This window comes from Salvelinus namaycush, chromosome 35 (assembly GCF_016432855.1).
Source record: "Salvelinus namaycush isolate Seneca chromosome 35, SaNama_1.0, whole genome shotgun sequence".
Lineage (NCBI taxonomy): Eukaryota > Metazoa > Chordata > Actinopteri > Salmoniformes > Salmonidae > Salvelinus > Salvelinus namaycush.
In genome coordinates this window covers 8,350,529-8,362,544 of record NC_052341.1, presented here as the reverse complement: position 1 = coordinate 8,362,544, position 12,016 = coordinate 8,350,529, and the positions used below count along the sequence as shown (strand labels likewise).

The window sequence follows — 12,016 nt, the reverse complement described above, 5'->3', positions numbered from 1 at the left end:
CTTGAGCTGTATATATGGATTAAAAGAAAGATCACAACGTAGAAGCCATTGTGGGACTGTCAAAAGGGAATGGACATTTGAGAAAGAGCTGTATGAATCATGGAGGGAAGTTAAGTAGGGATTGCTGCCCTCAGCAAAGAATAGATAAAGTTTGCCAAGTTTAAGCTGTTCGTATGTGAGTGGTAAATCAGTAGGCGATTTTTGACAGCGTACCCACGAAATTCTTCAGGCGTCTCCTCCACATAAAGCGGCTTCACTGTCAGAGGCTTGGGAGTGGGGAGGCTTAAGTTGACGACAGGAAAGTGCGAAGACTGAGTTCATATATTATGTTACAGATGGATAGTACCACTCTGGCCTTGTTTTATATGTTTGCTCCTGATAGGATTGCTCGATCTCTACATAACTCCATGATACTGGTGTGGGTGTGGGGCTGCTGTATTCTGACTGGTAATCCTGGTCAGTGGTAGAGTGAATTTATTGTGTTTTACCATGTTTTTTTCTTCTTCGTTCTTTCTTTTTTTGCAGCCCATGCCTGCAGACAGCCCGAGACACTGTCTAACATTGACGTGAAGGCTATTGATCTACCAACTCTGGGCTATACTTTGATTTATACATGTCAGGACGGATTCTTCCTGGCCGGGGGATCTGAGCACAGGACATGTAAACCTGATTTTAAGTGGTCCGGAAAGCCACCTGTCTGCAAAGGTATACTTATGCACTGGAATGTGCCTATTATTCAAATGTAACTATTTCCTGTGAACCATTCACAACCTGAGGAGAATAAATTGTACTGCAGGCCATATACTTAGATTAGCAGTTAATCTGCTACTTGTATGTGTCAATCATATTTTCCCTCATACATTAGTATTCAACACAGTAGTTAATTTGCTGTGTGCCCTGTGCTAGCTGAGAATATCTAGGTAATTGAGTATACAACATTTCAGCAATCATCAAGTCTGAATCGCTCTGGTAAAATGTAGACCAAAAAAAATGTTGTCATTACACGGCTACAAGCAGCAACTGACAGTGAGTAGGTCACATCCATAAAATGTCATGTAGTCAATTATTTCTTCCGTCTTTCAGTTGGGCCCAAAATAAATGGTAAAAAAGGAGTGGAGTCAGATGTTCAGAAAAACAAGATTGGTGGTACGTTTATCTCCTCTGAGTCATTTTATTCATGTTCAAATGCATGTCCATTCAATGTAACACGTATTGTGCTAACTGTACGTCTGAGGTTTCTCATAATGATGGCTGTACAGACAGGCGATGGATGACGCAAAAGTACCTTATTTTGTTCTGGTCATACAGTATAACATGAGTCTTTCTTTCCTTCAGTTCCTGTAGATGTGTTTTCTTTAAACTTTGGCTGGACCGGGTTCTATGAGTACCTTGGAGCAAGAGAAGTTGCCACTATTACTGTAAATGGATTCAATGAAACAACAAGTAGAGTCAATGTCACACTTCTGGATCAGAGCAGAGTGCAGCTTAAACTTGCTGGTAAATCACAACACACATGTTAACTCTAACATTATTTGATTGGGCAAATATTACAGTTGAAGTCAACATTACAACAGTAAACACCAACCGATAACCCAATTTCCTTTGTTTTCAGGAACGTACAAGAAGGAGGAAAACCATTTGCTGCTGAAGGTTTACCAGATACGTGGTCCAACAGAGCATCATTTCAGTAAATTCAAGAATGACAACTGGGCAATGGATGGCTACGTGAGTCTTTTATTTGAATTAAATTATCAATAAAGGGCCTAATGATGGACTTCCAACCTAATCAGGAAACACAACAATAGTTTGTCTCCTTTACCTACCATATTCTCTCCGCTCAGTTTTCTGCAAATGCTGTACATCTAGTTCATGAGGTGGTAACATCTGCAGACTATGTCATTCATCAATATGCAGTTCTGGCATTAGGTTCTGTCTACCATAACCAACACAAAACACTGCAACTTAAAATTGTATGGCCTAATGGCCTAAAATGATTTGAATTCAAATGTGTCTGTTGAAGATATTACTTGACTGTAGCCCTCTTTTGTAAGTTCAAAGAAGATATGTTCTTGTGAACACTATAGCAGTTAGTCACTTCAAAGGCGATAGAGACAGTGATAAGCTGCATGAGGACAAAGGAGGGATATGAGGTGAATGGGTAATAGCGATAGCTGTGTAATGGTTCTGCATTTCAACTACTGTATGCCCTGAAAAATCAGCAAAAGTCCGATTTCTCCCCCCCCCCCCCCTCTTTTGTGTTGGTTTAGGTGACCGCAGAGTCTGACAAGAAAACCTTTGTTTACCAGGGTCATATTCAAAGCAAGGACTTTGGAAGATTTGTACTAACAAGAGGAGGTACAATCATTGTATAATCTTAGTAATAAACAAAAACTACATGCACAGTTACCTTTTACTTCCTGATACCATTGCTTTTACATAAGTTACTTTAAGAAGTTTGACAAGAATGGTTGTACTGTTATGTTTCTTTATTAGGTCTCTTTACAACAGACCTGGAGCCATCAAATCCTCCATACTATGGCACCAACAGCAGTTCAGTAGCAGCTGCCATACTAGTGCCATTCTTTGCCCTTATTCTGTCAGGGTTTGCATTTTACCTCTACAAACACAGGTAAGGAGTGCCGGCTATTGGATGTCTTGGTAACCTGCATTGGTGATGTTTGTCCATATATGCTTGGATGTTAAGCATCGTAGTCTCTTATAAGTTATGGGAAACTCCTGTGCCAAACGATGAGTGATCCCTAAAAGTTTCAGTTGATAGATCGTTACATAACAAAATCCAATGTTAGATGAGTGCGAAACAAAATGATTACAATACATTTGCATTGGCGTTTTCCAAAGCTAACTGAACAAACAAAATAAATAAAGTATGTGACATTATTGTCAGATAAAATGGAAATTACCTAATATTAAAGTACATGAAAAATTGGCAGGGTACTTTCACAAGACACTGATGACAATGAGAGACCCAAAGACGTAATCAGGGCGGGCGGCAGGTAAGACATAAGAAACTAAATCACTATACGCAACAATTCCTACTTTCACATCGTCATTATCGTCTTTTACTTTTTTCATTTAGTGAAAAAAAAAAGTTTTTTTATTTGTTGGGCTAAAATGAAAAAGGTCTTTGATCTCATATTGTCATCTCTCTTTCAGCATATTTCAACCAACTAAATGTTGTTCTATTTGTTTTTTGTGATCATTTGCCTATAAGCTATCATGAGAATCCATTTGTTTTTGACTGTTACATTTACTGGAGGGGAGTTTTGAAGTATTGTGTTTTAACATTAATACAGAATCACGCTTAGAAAGTATCTTCATATTCACATAGATAAAGAAAATGTATACTGTAACTTTTATTAACATTTCACTCATTTTGTATGCCAAATGCTACAAACCCATACGTGTGAGATTTTGAATACTGTCTTTTGACAATTTTATAATAACATCATGTAGGATCAGTCTGTTTTGATAGTTACAATATTTCTTTCTTTCTGTATAGAATTTTGCATTTCCATATTATACATGTTTAGCCACAAGGCTTCATTACGACTTACATATATAGAATCTTAATTTGATCACCCTTTTGCAGGATAACTTCCTGCAATGCAGGAAATGTTTAACTTATAGTGTATTTGAGGTTTAAAAAGGCTTCTGAAGTTTGAAATGTCCACTTTGAAATTTCAGACTTGATTTTCCCTTACAGAAAAAGTATCAACCCCTACAAAAATGTAAATAAGTTATAATCCACATAGTTGCTACAGGATTATTTTACTTCTGTAGCAAACTGGCTCAAATTAAGATCCTACATCTGTACTCTACGTCATTCATACTCCCACAGAGACTTTGCAAGGCTTTGGAAACGTGTTTTTGAATATGCAGAGGTATTCTCCACACAGCAGATAGATCCTGCTTTAACAATGCCTTGATCTAAGATTAGGTAATGGACTTTATATATCCACACAAAGTTTAAATAGAAGACACTAAACCCTCCAGGTAGTCACTAAACCTGCATTTGTCTGACTTAGTAAGATTTGTAAGGTAATGGAGGGACCATTACGTTTACTGCACTGTTGGAGCTAGGAACATAAGCATTTTATTACACCCGTGATAACATATGTGTAATACGACCAATACAATTTGATTTGATTTGAAGTAAAGGCTTACAAAATGCTCCTGGGTGGAATCAAGGACTTTACGTTGATCTTATATTGAGGTTTAAAAACAGCTCAGTGGGCTTTGAGTGGGACTCCCTAGTCTCCTCTTTCAAGTAATAAGAGGTTAACATCCCTTCATGAAACAAAGTCACATTTGTCTGAAAAGTAAAAAACCAGTCATAGCTAGTAGAGTTATTAAAATAACGTAAATGTGCTAACACGTTTTATTTGTTCACCTTTCAGAACAAGACCAAAAGTTCAATACAATGGCTATACCGGTCATGAAAACACCAATGGACAAGCGTCGTTTGAAAACCCTATGTATGACACAAACATGAAACCCACGGAGGCGAAAGCTGTGAGGTTTGATACAACTCTGAACACAGTCTGCACAGTAGTATAGCCCTCTTATCACCGACATTGGACTGGCTTTTACAGCCATACCTCTTGTGGTAAGCAGTATCTTATTTTTCGACAGATGCCAATATTTCTTTGAACTCATCACGTTATAACCTCTCTGTGGAGAAGATAAAATACACCATTTAAAATCAATGACAATTTTATATGGACTTGCCACCACAAAATAAAACGACAACTATTGGTGTTCTATGGAGCAGAGATCATGTATGTGGCCAGGAAAATAAAGCAGAGACGATTATCTCTAGGATCAAGGAGTTCTGCTTTTTATGGCTCTTTGCAGGATGAAAGTTGTTTTCATTCTCCGTTTTTCTTTCTGTCTTTTTCCCCCCAAAGGCCCTCCTTGGGGAAATACTAAAGTGTCTTGAAAAGCCACATAATTGTTGATAAAAAGTGTTTTCTTCAGTGAAGATGTACCACAAAGGAGGAAGCAACTTTGAACGTGTTGCTGCTCATTCCTTGCCAGACTTCTCCAATAAAGGGAACATATGCTATAAACTACAACTGTCTCGCAGGAGAACATGGCTATCTAATCTAGGAACTCGCTCAGCTGTTGTGTTGAAAAACTTTATCGCACAAATTTTGCACTAGTGTGTTATGAATGGGTATGAAATGAGGCAAAAGAGAAATTTTCAAACTAACTGAAAAATGACGTACAGGGTTTTTGACCATTTGTAGATAAGCATACAGTATATTTCCATATCCACAGGGAGCATAATGTCATGCTACTGTTTATCAATAGAGATGCTTATTTTATTTTCAATATTAGTTTTGCAAATAAATGTATGGAACACCCTCCTTACTTTTTACATGGTTATATAAATGATTTTTAACTCTGGAGTCACAAATACCATGCAGCTTATCTAGAAACATTTACATCCACAAATATCAATTAAGGAGCAACTGGTGTACATGCAATCGTGAATGATATTTAATTTTATTCACAGATAAATATTACTGCAGAGCAAACTGATCTGGCTCATCTACTCTGAAAAAACAACAATGTTCAATATTGTTGTATACTGTAAATTGCATCAAATACTTACAGTATGTATCATGCATGTTAATCATGAATGTTTGTTTGTATCGTCGATCATCAGGTTGCTGTTTATATTGTAGTTTATTTCACATTACCCCAGGCATTGAACATTGTCAACATTCGGAACACTAGACAACAGTTGGCAGTCCTATCTTGTGGTCTTGCTGCAAATTTGCTTACGTTTCAAATATACCTCTTGCGCAGAAGGACGTCATTTTTCTACTCTACAGTACTGTAACTAATAAAATGTTTATTTTTCATAAATGCTGCCCTTGCTTTAAATCACAGTTTTAATGCAGAAGTGTATTTTTGTTTAAATGTGCCATACGAATATGCCATGTTTAACTCAACTCAACTGTTTGACACACAACCTTGTTTTGGTAGGCCTACTTAAGGCAAGGTGGGGAATCAAGTTGGATAACAATCCTTCTTTAGCAGTGGCATGAGCTGGTCGTTTAGAAGCTAGTCTTAATAATCTGTTTTTCTCCCTTTATGATATGTCCCTCCTATCCTTAAGGGTATTGAGTCAATGATGATGAATTGAACACAGACTACTTACTTACACTCCAGGAAACACTGCCTTATTCAATTAAAAAGCTGTCACAGTTACAAATGACCTATTACAACGCTAAGGCTACTTGAATGCATACAGTACACTGTGATTCCAAAGTCAGAGATTAGCTTGTTGTTTTTCCTAATAATTTTGGTTATGCATGTATTCACAAATAATGTTCAAAACTTACAGTAGATGAAATATCTTAGCTTGGCTTTTCGAAATCTGTTATCATATGCACTTGCTTAGAGATCAATGCACCAGTGACAAAATGTGTATTATAATCTTGTGAGATATCAGATTCCATTTCATATCTGTTGTATTTGTGGCCATAGTAGCACAACTAAAATTCCCCTGAGTATGATGCATTTTATGTGTGAAGTATGTTTGGAAAATCAGACGCATTTTAATTTCCATAATTTTTCTACAAACTATTTAACTTTTTACATTTCAAATTAAACCTAGTGTTCATTACACACCTACGCACTATACGGCAGTGGTTTCAATAAATAGGGTTAAGACAGAATTTAATCAAATCATCCCCTTTCTTTGTAAACATTTTGATGTAAGACCCACTGCTTTTAATCCACATTTTGCCTTCCTTTGGGCTTGCTGCAATAACGTTTTTTCTTTCAACATCTGTAAAATGGTTTCCCAACTAAAGAGGTGTATAACTGCATTCAATTTAATATCATTCCATTTTACAACATCGGGATATCACGTGCTGCTGACTTGAAGTAGGTGCAAAAGAAAATGTTTTTGTACAGAAATATATTTTTTATGAAGAATTTGTAAAATTATTAAATATGCTGTACTTTTTTGATTAATGTAGGTACAAAACTTGTTAAAATAAATGTTTTTACTATACAAAATGTACATTTATCGTCTATCTGAGTATGAATATCAAATGTATATTATCTATGGTTTAAACTTTTCTTGCAAATGTCGATATATACAAGCTGTTATTTTAAAACATTGCTCGTATATATTTGTTTATGTGAGAGAAAACAAACCTTAGAAAAATGGATCTATGACACATGTTCTATGACATATTTTGAAAACATTATTTCAGATTAAACTTTTTAATATAATTATGGTCATATCTATGTGGAACTGTTTTCTTTTCCATTCGTGTCATGATGTATTTTACAAGGCTATAGTCAGATCTATACAACAAAATCTGAATGTTTGCACTTAAACTGCACCTTTAAAGACACTGTTCCTGCCTTGGCAGAGACCGTATTCACAGTAAACACTGCGTATGTCGGCTCAAAGGAACGGATTGAATCCTGGCCTTACTCTAACTCTATGAAAATAGATTTACAATCATGATGATAATAAGATATAGATATATATATATATACACAGTGTAAAGTACTTAAGTAAAAATACTTGAAAGTACTACTTAAGTAATTTTTTTAGGGTATCTGTACTTTACTATTTATATTTTTGACTACTTTTACTTTTACTTCACTACATTCCTAAACAAAAGTATGTACTTTTTACTCCATACATTTTCCCTGACACCCAAAAGTACTTGTTATTTTGAATGCTTAGCAGCACAGGAAAATTGACTAATTCACACACTTATCAAGAGGACATCCCTGGTCTTCCCTACTGCCTTTTATCTGGCAGACTCACTTAGCACATGCTTTGTTTGTAAATTATATCTGAGTGTTGGAGCGTGCCCCTGGCTATCCATAAATAAATAAAAAACAAGAAAATGGTGCTGTCTGGTTTGCTTAATATAAGGACTTTTACTTTTGATACTTAAGTATATTTTAGCAATTACATTTACTTTCGATACTTAAGTATATTTAAAACCAAATACTTTTAGACTTAAACTCAAGTAGGATTTTACTGGGGGACTTTCACTTTTACTTGAGACATTTTCTATTAAGGTATCTTTACTTTTACTCAAGTATGACAGTTCGTTACCACTGTATATACATTATGAAATGTAATATGATAGAATGAACACTGTTATTTATGCTATAACAGCTGTGTTTTAAAATATCTGGCTGCATGACATTGTTACTAATGTAGAATACAGCATGTTCCTGATCCAGAACCCTTGAAGATGCCCTTCACTGCCATAGCTGACCAATACATATACCTCAAGGTAAGCAACTGTTATAGCATCTCTTTATCTAGTCTAAGCTATAGTAACCCACATTTCATGATTTGGGATTTTCTTCCCTTTTAAAATGTTTGTTTTGTGACCTGTAAGACCTCTAAACCATTGAGACTTGATTACCTCAGAAGCAATTTCCCTCAAGCAGAAATGTATTTTTAAAAGGCCCTGAGCTTTGCTGATTATCATTCCACTTCGACATATAGATAAGACTGTAGTTATCATTTTATAACTGTATTATCAACCATTTGCTGACATGTGCTTTCTTGCATTGCCAGGAAATGTGCTGGCCATCTCTTTGCTCTAATATATTGATTTCATGCCCCCTTTGCTATGCCAGGCATCAAGGTTTCTGATGGGATTCCATTGATTCCTTTTGTTTCCCTAAGATAGTCTTAAAGGGAAACACTAGGCTTTGGGCTTCCCCTTTAATCACTTAAAGATTGAAAAAGCAGTGTTAAATCAGTAGATTGTCATCCATTCCTGTGTGCTGCAGTCCAAACAAATTAATCAGTAGGTGCTCTTGTGCACCAACATAACCATCCCTTTGTTAGATTGCAAAAATATCATAAAACCACACATCCAAATAATAAAGGTATTCTGAAACTGAAATGCAACAATGGTATTAAAAATGAAAATAATGGAAATCTTTCCTGGTAGCACTGCTGTAGACATCTAGTATTCACTTATTTTATTTTAAAAAACTATGATTTTCTCTTTATGTTCATGGGATTAAAGTAAACGTTGCCTTAATCGTACAGGATTGGAAGAAACATAGCGAAAAACAGATTTAAGCAGAAAGGGAGTCATCACTCAGCTCAATATTTAATGGCAAGCTACACATTTGTTCTCTGTGTGTCTTCCATGATGGCATGGGCTCATTGAAAAAATTAGAAAAATCCACAATTTATCTTGCTTAGTTCCCCGTTTGCTGTTCAGAGACGTAATCCAATGTCTTCCCAACCAGAAACCATGGATTACAGGCAACAGCAGCACTGAGCTAAAAGCTAGAGCTGCCGCTTTCAAGGAGCGGGACACTAATCCGGACGCTTACAAGAAATCCCAGCATTGACCTCCGACGAGCCATCAAACAGTCAAAACATCAATATAGGACTAAGATCGAATCCTACTACACCAGCTCTGACTCTTGTCGGATTTGGCAAAGCTTGCAACTATCACCGATTACAAAGGGAAACCCAGCCGCAAACTGCCCAGTGATGCAAGCCTACCAGATGAGCTATATTCCTTCTATGATCGCTTTGAGGCAAGCAACACTGAACCATGTATGAGAGCACCAGCTGTTTCGGATGACGGTGTGATCTTGCTCTCCGTAGCCGATGTAAGACCTTTAAAACAGGTTAAATTCACAAGGTCGTGGGGCCAGCCGGATTACCAGGACACGTACTCAGAGCATGTGCTGACCAGCGAAGTGTCTTCACTGACATTTTTAACCTCTCCCTGACCCAGTCTGTAATACCTACATCTTTTAAGCAGACCACTATAGTCCCTGTGCTCAAGAACTCCAAAGATAACCTGTCTAATTGACTATCGCCTCGTAGCACTCAAATCTATAGCCATGAAATGTTTTGAAAGGCTGGTCATGGCACAGATCAACACCATCATCCCAGACACCCTGGACATACTCCAATTCGCATACTGCCCCAACAGATCCACAGAGGACGGAATCTCTATTGCACTTCACACTGCCCTCTCGCACCTGGACAAGAAGAACACCTACGTAAGAACGCGGTTCATTGACTATAGCGCAGCGTTCAACATCGTGTGGTCCCGTGTGGCTCAGTTGGTAGAGCATGGCGCTTGCAACGCCAGGGTTGTGGGTTCAATTCCCACGGGGGGACCAGGGTTCAATTCCCACGGGGGGACCAGGATGAATATGTATGAACTTTCCAATTTGTAAGTCGCTCTGGATAAGAGCGTCTGCTAAATGACTTAAATGTAAATGTTAAATGCAAATGTTCAACATCATAGTGCCCTCCAAGCTAATCACTAAGCTCAGGATCCTGGGACTGAACACCTCCCTCTCTAACTGGATCCTGGACTTCCTGACGGACCGTCCACACATAGTGACATCTGCCAAGCTGACCCTCAACATGGGGGTCTCAACATGGGGGTCCCTCGGTTGCGTGCTCAGTCCCCTTCTGTACTCCCTGTTCACCCATCACTAAGTCGTAAAGAAGACACGACAACACCTCTTCCCCCTCAGAGAAGAGGGCCCTCAAAGTTCTACAGCTGCACCATTGAGAGAATCTTGACTGGTTGCATCACTGCTTGGTATTGCAACTGCAGGACAACACCGACCAGGGGGGGGACCCCGAGGAGCGGGTCGGTCCGGGCGGCAAAGGTGGAAATCACAGATGATGTTGGGGTCCAGAATGCCCTCCAATGGAACCCAACCCTCCCAGTCCAGCAGATACTGGAGCAGAACCCCATTACGTTGGGAGTCCAGTAGGGATCTGATAGTGTACGCCGGGCTCCTCTCGATGTCCAGGGGGGTGAAGGTGTGTCGTGGGGGACAGCATCAGCTAGGGGACCAGAAACCACCAGCCTGAGAAAGGAGACATGAATAGAGGGTGGGATATGGTAGTGACTGGGTAATTATAACCTGTATGTCACCTCATTGACCCTCCAGAGAACCTTGAATGGCCCCACAAACCGGGGGCTCAGTTTCTTGCAGGGTAGGCGAAATGGGAGGTTCCTGGTAGAGAGCCAGATGCGATCCCCAGGATGGAACACAGGGGTCTCACTGCGGTGACGGTCTGCCTGCTCCTTCTGACGATGGACGGTGCGCTGGAGTCTCACGTGTGCATTGTTCCACCCCTCCTCCACGCACTGGAACCACTCATCTACTTCAGCAGCCGCAGTCTGGCCCGGGGTCCATGGGGCCAGGCCCGGCTGGAAACCCAAAACACACTGGAAGGGGTCAACCCAGTGCAGGAGTGACATAGAGAATTCTGTGCGTACTCTGCCCAAGGAAGGAAACATGCCTACTCACCCTGCCGGTCCTGACAGTGACTCCTCAGGAACCTTCCCAGCTCCTGATTCATCCTCTCCACCTGCCCGTTAGACTGAGGCTGATATGCGGATGTGAGGCTAACTATGACCCCGAGCTTCTCCAAGAAGGCCCTCCATAGTCAGGATGTGAATTGGGGGCCACGGTCCGAGACGATGTCCTCCGGATGGCCATAATGCCGGAAGACCTGCTGGAAGAGTGCCTCAGCGACCTGGAAAGCAGTGGGAAGACCAGGAAGAGGGATTAAACGACATGACTTGGAGAATCATCAGAAGGGGGAAGATCAGTAACAAAGTCAATGGATAGATGGGACCAAGGTCGCTGAGGCACGGGAAGTGGCAGAAGCTTCCCTGCTGGAGCGTTCCGGGGGGACTTGGTTTGAGTAACATCCTGCACCAAGGTGGGCCACCAGTATTTCTCAGTGATGGAATGGATGGTACGAGAAATACCTGGATGTCCAGCGATGACAGCTGTGTGCCCAGGTCTGCAGTTGATCCCTTATCCCTGTGGGAATGTAGATGCGCGCGGGTGGACAATCCCGGGGTGCGGGCTCCCTCTCTAGACCCTGGCGGATGTCCACATCTACATCGTACACCACTGGACCCACGACTCAGGAGGATGGGATTATGGGTGCCCTCTGGACAGGAGCCTCTCCCGAATCGTAGAT

At 39.8% G+C, this 12,016-nt stretch overlaps 1 protein-coding gene across 1 annotated transcript in view; it reads left to right on the top strand.

The window, feature by feature from the left end:
- LOC120029385 (CUB and sushi domain-containing protein 1-like) overlaps positions 1-4,578 on the top strand; it is a 328,206-nt gene extending 323,628 nt beyond the window's left edge. Inside the window, 6 exon segments of the mRNA XM_038974609.1 lie at positions 526-705; positions 1,264-1,497; positions 1,613-1,725; positions 2,268-2,355; positions 2,509-2,629; positions 4,419-4,578. Of these exon segments, the coding sequence (XP_038830537.1) occupies positions 526-705; positions 1,264-1,497; positions 1,613-1,725; positions 2,268-2,355; positions 2,509-2,629; positions 4,419-4,578 (896 nt within the window).
- The last annotated feature ends 7,438 nt before the right edge of the window (positions 4,579-12,016 follow it).